Raw genomic sequence first — 13,508 nt, 5'->3', positions numbered from 1 at the left:
GTGGTTGCACTTCGCACATTATTCAGGGTATCGCGTGGGGAATGAAAGGTGCTCGTGAAAAAGGTTAAGGTACGTAAGAGTCCGGAGCTACCGCTTGGTGATGGCGTCTGCCCTTTTGAAGATTTTGTGGAGGGGGTGGAAGTGCCCTTCGATGTGCCTTGTAGCCCTTGGTTATGTTCGTGTAGTCGAGATGTAGTAAGCTTGGAGGCCCTGCAAGCGGATTTTCTGCCTCTTCGTCATTTTCTTTGTCTGCTGTAGTTCTGGTGCCCTGGCCTCTACCTTCGGTGGTACCTGGCGGGTGAGATCTTGGCTGAATGCGTCTGCGCGCTCATAGCGAAGGAAAGAGGCATATGGTCTAGGGCTCAAACAATTTGAATAAAAGGGAAGTTTGCTGGCGACAATGGCGCTAAATGTCCTTTTCCTTTTCGAATAGGATGTTCGATGCATATGCTCGGCGTGCTGCTTTCGATTATGTGATGACAGTTTCGGTGGCGTCGGTTTCCTCGCCCTTTAGGTGGTGTATCGCGAGCGCAGTGGCGACTTCTTTCGCCGGATTGCTCGATCTCACTTCCTTGAAGAAGACAAGTTTGACGGAGCCAATTTGTATTGTGTCAATTTCGTCCGTGACTATACGAAGCTCATAGCGTCCGTTTTATATTAGATATATTGCCTCGTCCCTATATACGCTGTCAAAGTTCACGCTGAATTCGTTAGTGAGGGCACTGCCTGCCCATGTGTGGTTCCGGCTGTATGTTTTCCGGCATTGTCGTTACAACTTACTTGTACTTTGGTCAAAATTGGAAGTACCAGTGCTACTGTTTCGTGTGATTAGGGGCGTATTTGCAGGTAGGATTGTAGTATAATCATGAGAGTTTTTGTTTTGCAGGCGACTGGAATGTCGAATTTTCTGTACAGACAGTGATAAATGTGAATGGACCAAAAAAAAAAAAAAACAAAAAAAAAAAAGCTCTGCCGAAACCCGGGATCGAACCAGGGACCTTTAGATCTTCAGTCTAACGCTCTCCCAACTGAGCTATTTCGGCCGGACAGAGCGGCGCACGCAACGATGTTGTGCGATTGTTGAGCGAGGTTGCCGGAGTACTCTTTTGCAGGAAAGCCAGTTTGGTTTGGTTTGGTTTGGTTTATGGGGTTTAACGTCTCAAAGCGGTTCAGGCTATGAGAGACGCCGTAGTGGAGGACTCCGGAAATTTCGACTACTTGGGGTTCGTTAACGTGCGCTGACATCGCACAGCACACGGGCGCCTTGCTTTTCGCCTCCATCGAAAAGCGGCCGCCGAGGCCGGGATTCGATCCCGCATCCTTGGGAACAGTAGTCGAGCGTCGTAACCGTGAGCGATGGGATAAAAGTGCCGGTGGGTAAATGCATTCGCGAGGATCTAATATAGGATAGCATAAATAGGCCATTACGCGTAGATCTCAATGAACGATAAATATTATCCCTTGCCTCCAGTTGGTGCCGTAGCTTTCTTCATTCAAAATCAGCAAGACGCTGCTGTCTGCATATAACGGCTTCACGAACACGGGCAGCATTTTCAGGGTGAACTGGATGGTCCGTCGTTGAGTATGCTTTTTTAAAACCGCATTGATAGATGGCGAGTAGTTCACAGGAGTAAATCAAAGGTTATTATAATCTTTAGACCACTTATAGAAAAATTTAGCGAGACAGCTGGTAAATGCTATGGGCCTATAATTACTCGGAGAAGTTGGCGGCTTTAGAGGTTTTCAAAATTGCATAATAATTCAATTTTCAAGTCTACGGTAGTTTTCTTTTTTATCGCTTCATTTTGTGAACTAATTCGAATGTTTTGCCACAGAGTGTTCAGATAGATGGGGAAGCATTGCTTAGTGTATTTCGCCGTAATATGGCGCAACATGTTTACCGGCATAGTAAACAAACGCGCACCATCGATCATACTGTACTGTAGAATTTCTTGAAGCGTATATTATTAAAATTCATGTAGGGGGCTGCCACTTCTTGCGAAGTTCTTGTTTTCTGGATGCACCTTTACATTTCGGATGATTTTGTGCAAAGTGAACAAAAAACAAAACACTCTAGAGAAATGAATATCCGGTGTGCGCGCCTATTATAGTATATCCCTGAAGCAGTGGCGGTCCCAGAGATCGATCATGGAAGGAGGGTCATTACCTTACACCAAAAAGAAAATAGAACCACATTTTTGTTAGTTTACCAATTTTATTAATTTATCAATTTTATTACTGTTTATTTTTTGTTTGTGCCATATTTCTGCTCCTTGTTGCGGAATAATAAATGATGAACGGCAAATGTCTTGTACCATAACCTATGCTTTGAATATTAACGCTTATGTTCAACATTCATATATAGTCAAGCGCACGTTAAAGAACCCCAGGTGGTCGAAATTTCCGGAGTCCTCCACTACGGCGTCTCTCATAGCCTAAGTTGCTTTGGGACGTTAAGCCCCACAAACCAACCAACCATTTTATGATTATCTATCTATCTATCGATATGTATGCCTTAAATGAGAGTACCAGTCATGAAGAGCAAGCGCAACTCTAAGGTAAAAGTAAACTACATAGACAGCTTTTCTTAATATATACTCCTTGCTTCGATGGACTTCCAGGCTTGCAGTCGACACAGTTGGCTGTGCCACGTCACGCAGTTGTATCATGGCCCGCGCACCGCCTTGGCCTTAGCTGGCTACGCCAAATGTGCTGCTTCAGAGGTATTTGTTTATCTTTGAAAGGTGACAGGTGGGAAATTCTCTCTACGTACTCCATGAAATCCCGAAAACGACATTCGACGAAGATGGGTGAAAGATTGGTGTAATGAGGCGACGGCCCTCTCTGCCTACCCCCCCCCCCCCCCCCCTCGCTTTTATCACCGCCATTGGTCAAAAGAGGAACAGTGAATTGGTAGTGGCTGCCATTTAGGTTACGGGCCTGCACCATAATTGTCCTTCGTTGTTGTTTAGCAGTTTATAAACGACTGCATTATGCGTTGTTTTTTTATACGTCACTGAGGCGGATATGCCGTTCTTTAGCTGCTGCCGTTTTGTAATTTTTACGGCTCTCTCTCAGTACCCATGAAATAGACTCTAACATATTTTGAGAGTATTGTTCTCTTACATTATTGTTTTCACCTCTTGTGCTTTTGTTGCACATTACCGATGAACTGAAGAAAAGGGATTCATGCGGAAGTCAAGTAAAGTCAGATTTATTTCTTTCCTGCAGGGAAAGGAGGAGCCAGCACTAAAAGCTGTGGAAGCAGCTTGACGGGGCCCTGGCTGTGAACTTCTCAAGCTGTGAACTTTTCGTATATTATCGTATATTTCGTCGACACGAAGCTTTTTTCGACGGCAGTTTGTCCCGACTAGCTTCAGGACTGAAGAGTTCCCAGTCAGGCATCTCCAACGTTGCAGTTTGGTCGGGATGACTGCTGGTGAGGATGACAAGCAGAATGAGGATAAGCAGAGGATTATGATGGCTATGATAGGAAGGTTACCGCTATCGTATGGATTGTCTCAAACAGTGGTTCTCAGCCATGGATATTTTGGGGCCTCTTGTGGACCAAAAGCAAGAGAAGGAAGTGGTGAAGGACTCCTTGGGATTGGCGGAGATGGGATGTTGTGCGGACTGCTGCTGCAGTTTCAGGAGCAGGCCGCGGAATGGGGATTTAAGTCAAGGTTAAACTGGCTTCTAAAAAATGCACATTTGATAAGCCAGCGCGTCATGGCCTGCAGAGGACAATATGTCGGCGCTGGTATTCATGTAGCTAGAAGGGATTTGACTCCTCCCAACACTACCCCACTCGCTTGTCGGCATAGCAACAGCTGCATATCTCTCGGTGGAGGCAGGAAGATGTGTGTTGACATTCGTCAACTGTGATATTGACACACCGAGTTATGAAAGTCAGTTCTTCCCGCGCTTGCACGAAGCACGAGCAGCCTTGTGCTGCCCTCTGTTAGCTGGCTACAAAAGTTGTCTCGAAACACTGATTGTTAATTTAAACAGCGCGAAAAGGAAGACACAGGACAAGATAAAAGAAAGCCACAGTACTAGCGCTGACTCACAACTCAGCCTAAGCCTTTACTCCAAGGCCAAGATAAAAACAACTATGACGAAAACGAAGCAATCACGTGAAACAACCCCTGGGTTCACCTGCTGCACAAAAATTCACTCAAAAAAGACATCTCTTTGCTTGAATGAGCAAGAGAAGTCTTGCTGACACACTTGTTCGTTGAAATAAAATATGATTCAACTATCTCTCTCGTCATCTATTCTTTGTGGCGATACACAATCCTAACCTGGTCAAACATGGGAGTGCACTTCTTCTCCTCCTTCTTCATTGTTTCACAGGAATGGCAATGTGAGACCAGAAATGTTTTGTCCTTGCAACTTTCCAAGTTGTTCCGGTGTTCCAGTAGTCTCTTGTTAATACAGCGTCCTGTTTGTCCTATATAACAGGCTCCACAAGAGAGCGGAAACCTGTACACAACACCAGTCTTGGATCTAACAAATGGGTCTGTATGTTTCACCCCACATTCTAGCTTCTTCGATTCTCTTTCCCTTTGAATAGCCGGGAGTAAAACGTCACAGGTTCCTCTTCGAATCTTCCAGTAAAATATCAAAGGTTCTTCTTGTCTCTTCCAATCTTCCGCACCTCTCCAAGGTGCTCCTCGATTCGGCAGGCGACGTGCAGTTCACACACAAACACAATGAGACGCAGGACGACAAACTTGCCGTAACAAAACGAACATTAACTTTATATAACAAGAACACGAAGCACAGGGTACAGAAAACTTAGTTACACGAGACAGAGAGGCGACACACTTTACAAAATAGACTCAGCGAAAAATTAACGCCAAAAGCGCATCGCTCTTTTTACGACTTCTCAGTCGGGGCCTGCCTGCTACGCTGTCTTCTCCGAGCAAGAATCGAATCAGAACCAGAACCGTCAGTAACTGCGCGGCGCGCTCTTAAATAGCCAGCGCCGAACCTTCTAGGCGCGGAGGAGGAACGGAAAACAGCTCAGCGCTGCCAAAGCTATGCCTTCCCCCCTTGGCCTTCTGGAGAGGCCTCGAATTTTCTCGAGCATGGTCAGCACGCGCGGCCCTCCCGCGCGAAGCGAGGAGGAGGGCCGGGACCGTGCGGGGGAATCCATGCCTGACTCCGCGCATGGCGAGGAGGCGCAGCGCGGTTGCCGAGATGACGTAATCGGTCGCGTAGCTTTCTCGTAGCTTGGAGAACATTTCATCGCCGTTTTCTGCGGCGCGCGCGCCGAAACATTAAACAAAGGGCCACCGCGGTCTTACACCGGGTAAAGCCTCTTCATCTTGAGCGGGGCGGTCAATGCGACATCAACACCATACCTCTTGCCTACATTTTTGAGGCCATGTGAAATTCTGTGCACATACGGTACCACCGCAACATTCCTCTTCTCACCCATGCTGGGCAGGGATTTCTGTCTGGGCGTTCTTTTAAGGCTCTTCAGTAACCGGCAACTGGCCTCATTAATAACCGACTCCCAATAACCGGCCCTTGCAATTCTTGTCAATTGCCTTTCAAAACTGTTGCCCATGCCGTGGTAGCAACATTTCTTCAACGCATTTAACAAGCATGTGTTGATCATCACATTCTTCACTTATTTGCAATGCCCCGAATTGGAACTTAGCAAGGGCGTCACCGATCGCGGTGAATTCCGTGCCTTAGGGTGGCACGGAAGGTCACCAAGGCTTTTCTTACTTTTTTCTTGGTGAATGTAAAATGAAGCAAGACTCAAGTAAGATTTTCACACTGAAAAGTGTTCTGCGAAATAACAGTTGCAACCGCCTACATCCGTTGATGCCGCAGATGCTCCTGTATCGCGAATACGTATGGCACCGGAAGCAGACGCCTCCTTCGCGGCACCTAATGAGGTTGACTTGTACAGTTCAAACGAAACCCATTATCAGCATGCACGCACGGCAATCAGGCGAGAGAAGCAAAACATGTATGCTCAGAACATGAAACCTAAGCCCGTCAGGTCTGATCGAAGACCTCTCTAACGCGTGGTCATTTCACTGTACGCTGCAGTAACTGTGAAAACATGGTGGCTCTCAATCCTTGTCCTATGCCAATTATTTTTGATAAGTGCAGCGGAAGCGGAAAGACATTAGCACAAGTGACTCTTTACCGGATCACTAAATTGCCAGACGCGATGCTTTTCTTGCCGTACGCTCCGCTACCGCGAGTACAAGCCACATTCCATTTCGCAAAGTGGGCGCGGCGTGCAGAAAGCAGCCCATCCTACTAAGTTCGCATTTTGCTTTTGACAGCACGTCGCCCAACAAATCTTTGAAAAGGAAAACTGTAATAAAGATACTGTTGCCGACAACAACAGCAAAGAACAAACTAAATCATGCGGCTAGCCACATCGATGAATGATTTTGCCGTTAACAAATGCACCGGTGCGGACAAAAGTAAACGGAGCACGCTAATTCCTTCTAAAAGTTTTCACGCGTCGAGTAATTGAAACTGGCAGTCATGGTATGTGCATGCATGTGCATGTATGCATGTAGATGCATGTGCGCTTTTATTTGGACAAATAATTTTATCTTCAATACTGAAGGCGTGATTGTAATGTGAGCGGGAAAGCGTACTCCGTTTACTTATATATGTCCGCACCTGTACTTGTTTTCCCTTATGATGCTGGCTTTCGGATTGGCCAACGTCGGAATGGGCTCCTTTCTGCCGGCCACCCCCTCTTTGGCATATAGAATGCGCCTGGCCCTTTCGCTATCGGCGCGTGTGATAACAACAGCGCTGCGTCTCACAATTTTTCTGCTCCGGTCATGTCTCGCTTGTGGTAATCATTTCCCTTCGCAGCTGTAGGCGCGAACGTATCCAATCCCCAGACAGCTGCTCGAACGCCAGCACCATTTCCATGTGTGCCGCTGGCGCCTCACACACGCTACCCAGGTGAGTAACGAAATGAGGACGCGCCGAGCCAACACCACCTAGAAGTCTAGGTGGTGTTGGCCGAGCTCGTACGAGGAGCCCGTGGTGCACTGCACCATCGGACAGCCTAGAGTGGGTGGATTCCATGGCGATTGGCCGAGTGTGCGTTTAATGCGTGTCGGAGACAAGCGATTGCCGAAGCGGCAACTGTGGCCTAGATTTGCCAGGTCGCTATCTCCACTGGCCAGTACACATTTGCTTTCAGAAAGAGCGCTGGCATTAAAAGGAAATGCGCCGTCATAGGTGGACATGGCAAGGAAACAGGAGGAAGACTTAAAAAGGAATTAGTCTTAAGAGATCTCTGCGGGCGTTAAGTTGAGTATTCTAACGGCTCTGTTATTCTTAATACTACCTCAAGATATAGACCTTTGAATTTTGGGCTCCCTGGGCGCTGCCGTATTGTTCACTGGGCAGTCGTGCTCACCGCGCGCAAGCACTGTGGAAACTGCAGCGAAACCGGTTTCCGACTGTGCGGAGAGGAGGAATTTCGACAACTCCCTCGCCCGAGGCAAAGGTCTATATTCTTTATTTAAAGTTACACTTCACATTGCCTGAAGAGCCACATTTGCACCTTACCAAAGATCTTATAGCCCACCTTGCCTATTTCACGAACTGTTGCGGTAAAATAAGCAATAATAAATACAATCGTCTGGCTGGTAGGGTCACAAGCTTTTGGGCGATGTTGTTAGCGCAAAACTGACAGTGGATTCAGCTCTTTTACTGTCTATAGCTGCTTAAGAACATACAGGAAATTCTTGACCTAAAATTGACTGAAAAATAATGCCCATAATATTTCGTCATTCGTGTGAGTATATCCGCTTTGTCGACCACTTCATTCATCACTAATGCAAGCTTCTCTACACAAATTTACGTTTTCTTGTCGCTTCTAGTGCACTTTGATACCAGCTTTTATAATCGATGAATGCTTTACAAGCTGATTAGCTTCTCCAGCAGTAGCGCAGTCGCTGGGGTTTATGTTAAGTTTGCCGCCTACACTAGCCTTACAAGGGGTAGAAATGTTCTTAGAAGTCAGAACAGCCTCCTCTACAACCTCGTGATTATTTTTTGTTTATGTTCTGATGTGTATTACATGAGTTTTCAACCCGATTCCTCTATACTAGTATTGTATTCCGCGCTCCTTCACGATAACGTTTTTGCACCGGCCTGGAAAAACTTATCGGAATGCAACCCGGAACAAAGCTTACATGAATGACAATAGAAATCATCCGCGTGCTAGTGTGTTTATTTGTTTCGGTTACGATTGACCTGATATGAATAGTTCATTACAAATGCTTACCGGTCGGAGAGCTCGATGAAATGCTTCTTTTTACTAAAAAAAAAAAAAAAATGTTCTACGGGCTGTTCTTTTTTCTTTCTTCCAGAGCACATGCTGGTATCACGGACAATACACTGCCTTGTACCCAAGACTTTTCCAACATAAAAGCGTGGCATACCGCTTAATTTTGCTTAAACTTCAAAGAAGCTTTCATTTGTCGTGCATGTCATGCGTTTGTCATTTGTTGTGTGTGTCAGCAAATACTTCGTCAAAGGCCCAGGAAAAGGTCTTTTGCTGCCAACAGGCCTTATAAAGACCCCCCCCCCCCCCCTCCCCAATTGAAATCAAAAAGAATAACGAGATCTACGTATGTTTGTGCAACAAATCATTTTTTTTTCTTTTCCTTGGTACAGAACACATACCCTGCCCTCCCCCCTGCTCCCTAAAGCAAGGCATACCACGCAACGTCCTTGTTTGCCATTTGTGTTTGTTTGTCGATACCCTTCTGCAAAATGGGCACAACATGGCGGCTGTGGTACGCTGCGACCTGGACAGATAACATTTGCGGTCGCCACCGACCTAATAATTGCAAGAAGGCTGAAAGGCCGTGTAGCTTCAGAGCACGTATCAAAGTATCAGCTTTCATCTAGCCGAACGATACATCGGGGAAGCATCCTGCATTCGGGGAAAAATTAGCCCTTTCTTTATATACTCGTCGGGTTACGCAGATTCTCTCACCTCCGCCACTGTAGGGTAGCAGGCCATGGCGACTTCACAACAATCTTTTCCAGCGTCACAAGGAAACAATTCTGAGTTGATCTCCCTGACACAAGGTATCCGATATCTTCACATAGACTCCAAAAACTGCAATGGAAGGTGAAGCCACGGTCCCTGCAAAAATACATTTGTAGCGCGTCCGTAAAGCTGTTCCGAAAGTTTGAAACTTAGGTCAGTGGCCATAAACGCTTCAACCCTTGCGCTCCGCCCTTTAATGCGTTCAGTGAAGAATGAAAGAACAAGAGTTATTGTTTCTTCCTTATTTACGGCATGGTACGAGTTTTGGCATCAATGAAGAGTGATCATAAGGAGCATGGTGCGTACAGGATTTGAAAAATTGCACTTTAATCAGATGCACCTGCAGAACAAAACAAAACAAAAAAAAAAAACGACACGTCAGCCATAATAGAAAAAGGAGCGTTTCGGTTTCCGGCCATACAAAACGCATAAGATATATATGTGTCTCCACCCTCATCTATTTTTAATATAACAGGAAGAGCATCGTTTCTTTTAAGGCGAAAGCCTTTAAGTACTAATACTCGCGGTGACCGTCCGTTCGTTACATCTAAAGGCTGGAACAGTGCCAGCTGTGGTCCTCTCCCACACCTGCGCACACCCTCCTCACTCATCTGCGACAGGTGGCGGCGCCGAATCGCATGCGCAGCTGCGCATAGCAACAGTGGCATGGAGCAAGCAGAGCGAGTACGCGCAACGCCGCCTAGAGGCAGTCTAGGTGGCGTTGGTACGCGCTGCGACGGCGCTCTGTCGCTAGACGTGTCGTGGCAGTCGAGTGAGTGAGTCGGGTGGCTCCCAAGCGACCTAGTGAATCCGGACCATGCGGTTCGGATAAGCGTAGGAAGGCGAATTTCCCCAACACCAAACGGCGGAAGATAAATGAACGAATGCGTCAACGGCGGCTCTAGGCTTCTCCTGGAACTAAGGCGAGAGATGCGGAACGAAAGCGTTTGCGACGGCGCAATGCTTCGCCTGGGATGAAAGCAAAACCATGTTGGCAGTCGCGGTAAAGGCTTGGTGCCTAGTGCACTTTAGGCTGCCAAAGCATCCCCATAGTTGTTTTTCCCCGCATTCTTTTGCCTTTTTTTTTTTGGTGGTGGATGCCTTCGCGCTACATACGCAGGTTGTGAAGTTACCCAAACGTTCGTGGTGTCGCTTTTATGATGCCCAATTCCACCTCCTATTTAATTCCGTCCATCATGGACCTCCAAAAAGGCGCCTAAATAGAAATTCCGTAAAAAAATGAAGTATAATGGACCTTCTGTAAGTGACCTTGCAACATACCGTCTTTCATTTCGTAAGCTTTGGTAATTATTCACTGTAGTTTTGTAAACCGGTAAGTGATATATGTGATCGTAGGAAGATTTTATGCCAATTTTCATCAATAAAGGCATTTTATTTAAACGTAGCACATATTTGCTTGGTAATTATTTCAAATGTTTAGTACGTTTTCATGAGACTTGAACGATGCATCATGCTTGAGAAATTTAACAAAGTTTGTTCATAGTGTTTGGTAGGGGGAAAAATCGCACTAAAAGACAGAGACGGAAGGAAGAAAAAAAACAGGACATGTGCTACCTGTCCTTTTCTGCGCATACCCTGTGTTTTTTTTTCTTTCGTGTGTATCCTTAAATGCGCATTTTCCCTCTACCAAACTTTGAGAAGTGTTCTTTAGACTAACGAAAGCCGCCTTGTTTTCTGTGTTCCGTACTCCATCATTCGACTGCTACTCTCCAAATTCGAGCCAGGTTCGCAACGGCCGGCCTTCAGTATCATATTGTATATAACGCAGCTGTTCCACCGAACTATTAACTAAGCCACAAACCATTTCTACATGCAAGCTAAGCGTGTAACGCTTTCTTGCGTAGAGTATTAGACTACCTCATTCGATATGCGCACTGAGTTGTAAAGGAGACGAAGCTGCCGCGGGCTCGTATCGAGCTATCGTATATTACAATTGCAGTACCACCTCCAACAACGACGTTCAACCGGCAAACGATTCATGAAAGGGTTTCTTTTGCGTGCTTTCTTAAACCAAGATCGTTTGGTATTCGGAAAAATGCTCTTTGATCACAATTTTATGTAAAGCAAACTAAATCCACACTTTGCTGATCGATTCACTGCTCACTGACCATGGTACAAAGCAAATGACGTTCCGGAAGCGCTACGGCTCCCTTGTTCACAATCATGTCCATTGTGACCATGGTCCTTTGACCATGGTCAGTGACCAGTGAATCGATCAACAAACCATGATTTCTGACCAGACGGTATGCCGTGGAACCCTCGACTAAATCCACACTATTCCTCAACGTGGCTTGATTGAGGGCTGCGCACTGGACCTGGTTGTGTAATTCTAAATATCGCCACAAGATAAGAATTGTAAGTGGAGAGGGAGATGAACGCTGGCGTTGGCGATCGCATCTTCATCTCACAAAAGTTCACTTCGCGGAACCAACTTTTCAGTATGCCGGCAAAAATTCTTTTTACAAATAAAAAGAAATATCTAAAAATAAAATGTCCCTGCCCGTAGCATTTTATTGGTAGCATTATATCCCGCATCCTTGGGCATAGTACTCGAGCGCCCTAACCACTGCACCACCGCGGCGGGGTGATGTAGCGATGTGTCCACTACACTCCTACAGTGATGACCTCAATCGGGCAAGTTCAATAAATGTGTTCGTTCACCGAAAAACAAATCGTCTTCAGCTCTGTAGCATCATTCTTATAAGTTCAGCTCGGCTTTGATCTAGCTGAGAGGCACTTAAATGCTGGAAAAATGCAGACATTGCTTGCGACCATCTGGGCTCGCCAATAAAAAGACAATCGGATCATTCCGGCAAGAGTTAGCTCTTGGAAGTTACGATGTCAGAGAACGTCTAGACCGTTAGTTGTGGCGCAAGACTCACGCTGTGGGCACAAAATGATTATTACTTGCTGCTTTCTTGTTTACGATAGGATGAGCAACCCTTTCGGCTGAATTGTTAAATAATTTTGCACCCTTCCTTTCGGCAGACGTGTACATTCTCAAGTATGTCCCAAGTATCTTGGCCCCCAAGTATGTCTCTTTTCTCAACTGCAAATTAATTCACTAGCTTCACTTGGAGACACAACATCTATGCAAAGCTGTAAATGTTGGGGAAGCCCTTTATTCTTCTTTTCTAACACCTTAAGTAAAATAAAGTACCTTGAGAAGCTAATATTTGATAAAAGCAGGCTCCACAAGGAAAATAAAGGGGGCACTATGGCAATGAAAAGGAGACAGAAGCACACAAAGAGAAGTGAAAGGTTAAGAGCGCAACTTTTATGTGCCCGTTTGGTGGCTGCGCCGTGTCGCCGTTGGTGTCGTTTCCGGTGTAACCAAGCGAAAGATAGTGAGGAGCCAGAATGAAATTCTCAGAACAAGAGAAAAAAAGCCACGAGCAATCGGCGCAGTGCTCTTGGTTCTTCTTTCTCTTATGAAACGTTCTCCTTGGCTCGTTAGAGAGAGAAAAAAAAATGGGAGGAATTCTTCGTAAATGCACACAAATATATACAATCATCCCTCAAATTATTTGCCTCAATATATATCGCAAATATGCGGAAATAGCTGCATTCAAATTGCGCATTAGGGAGTATCGCAATCGTCCTTATAATTTTGGCTGTCGTTTGTTGATACTTGTTTCGGCTAAACTTTAGGAAAGTCAACAGATGGAGTGAAACTCTGCGCACAGTGTCGCGGGCTCCATTTGACGGAAATGGGCCCTACCGCATTTCCCGAAATGGACGTCATCACTCGAAGCGGGCGCCTTACGATTCAATACAGGCGCTACAGTTTCCTTGGAGTTTTTTCTCTTATCACGTGACTCTCTCCAGATGGCGTTGCCTACTTGAATGGAATACATTTGCCTCGTGAGGTCCACAGAGCGTTCACTTCAATTGCAGTTGCAACCAATTGCAACCAGAAATCACAAAAAGCTCACCATTTCTAGCGCTGCGCTTGTATCTAGAGATGTGAAGGAAATATCTGCGCTGGAGCTAACTGTTTCGGCCCCTTTGCAACTACACAGATCGTTTATAATCTGATGTCAGGCACTAAGCGAAAGCACAACACTAACAAAAGCAAATCTGTAGGATCGCACCTCTAAAGGTCTTAAAAGATGTACTACTGCATGCGAGGCATATTTAGTAAGTCAAAAAATGTAACATCAAAATAAGCTTTCATGTGCTACTCCTCTACCTAGATCATAATAAGGCATCATAGGCACATAATAAGGCACAGTTTTAGTGCGAAGAACTATGCTCATAATAAACTTGCGTTATGAAAGCAAATGTTGCGCATGTGTATAGGTATTATTTTCATGCGGCTCTGGATGCGCAGTACTCTAATGCATCTAGTCAGCTTTGAATAGAAACCGTCGCCTAAAGCCTTCGCAAATAAAATTTATTTAGAAAGTCTAGTGTGCTA

General features: G+C 45.7%; 1 protein-coding gene and 1 non-coding gene across 2 annotated transcripts in view; both read right to left on the bottom strand.

Annotated features, from left to right (window-relative positions):
* Positions 1–9,160, bottom strand: part of LOC146185862 (facilitated trehalose transporter Tret1-like) — a 29,513-nt gene extending 20,353 nt beyond the window's left edge. The window contains exon 1 of the mRNA XM_084606778.1: positions 9,011–9,160. Within this exon, the coding sequence (XP_084462904.1) occupies positions 9,011–9,037 (27 nt within the window). The 5' untranslated portion in view covers positions 9,038–9,160. The remainder of the gene's footprint in view (positions 1–9,010) is intronic.
* On the bottom strand, positions 971–1,043 carry TRNAF-GAA (transfer RNA phenylalanine (anticodon GAA)). Its single transcript has one exon. It is a non-coding gene; the product is annotated as a tRNA-Phe (tRNA).
* Positions 9,161–13,508: the final 4,348 nt, after the last annotated feature.

This window comes from Amblyomma maculatum, chromosome 6 (genome assembly GCF_055883805.1).
Source record: "Amblyomma maculatum isolate TAMU_Amacu chromosome 6, ASM5588380v1, whole genome shotgun sequence".
Taxonomy (NCBI): domain Eukaryota; kingdom Metazoa; phylum Arthropoda; class Arachnida; order Ixodida; family Ixodidae; genus Amblyomma; species Amblyomma maculatum.
Note: the sequence above shows the minus strand (reverse complement) of the source record. Positions and strands in the feature narration are given on the sequence as shown.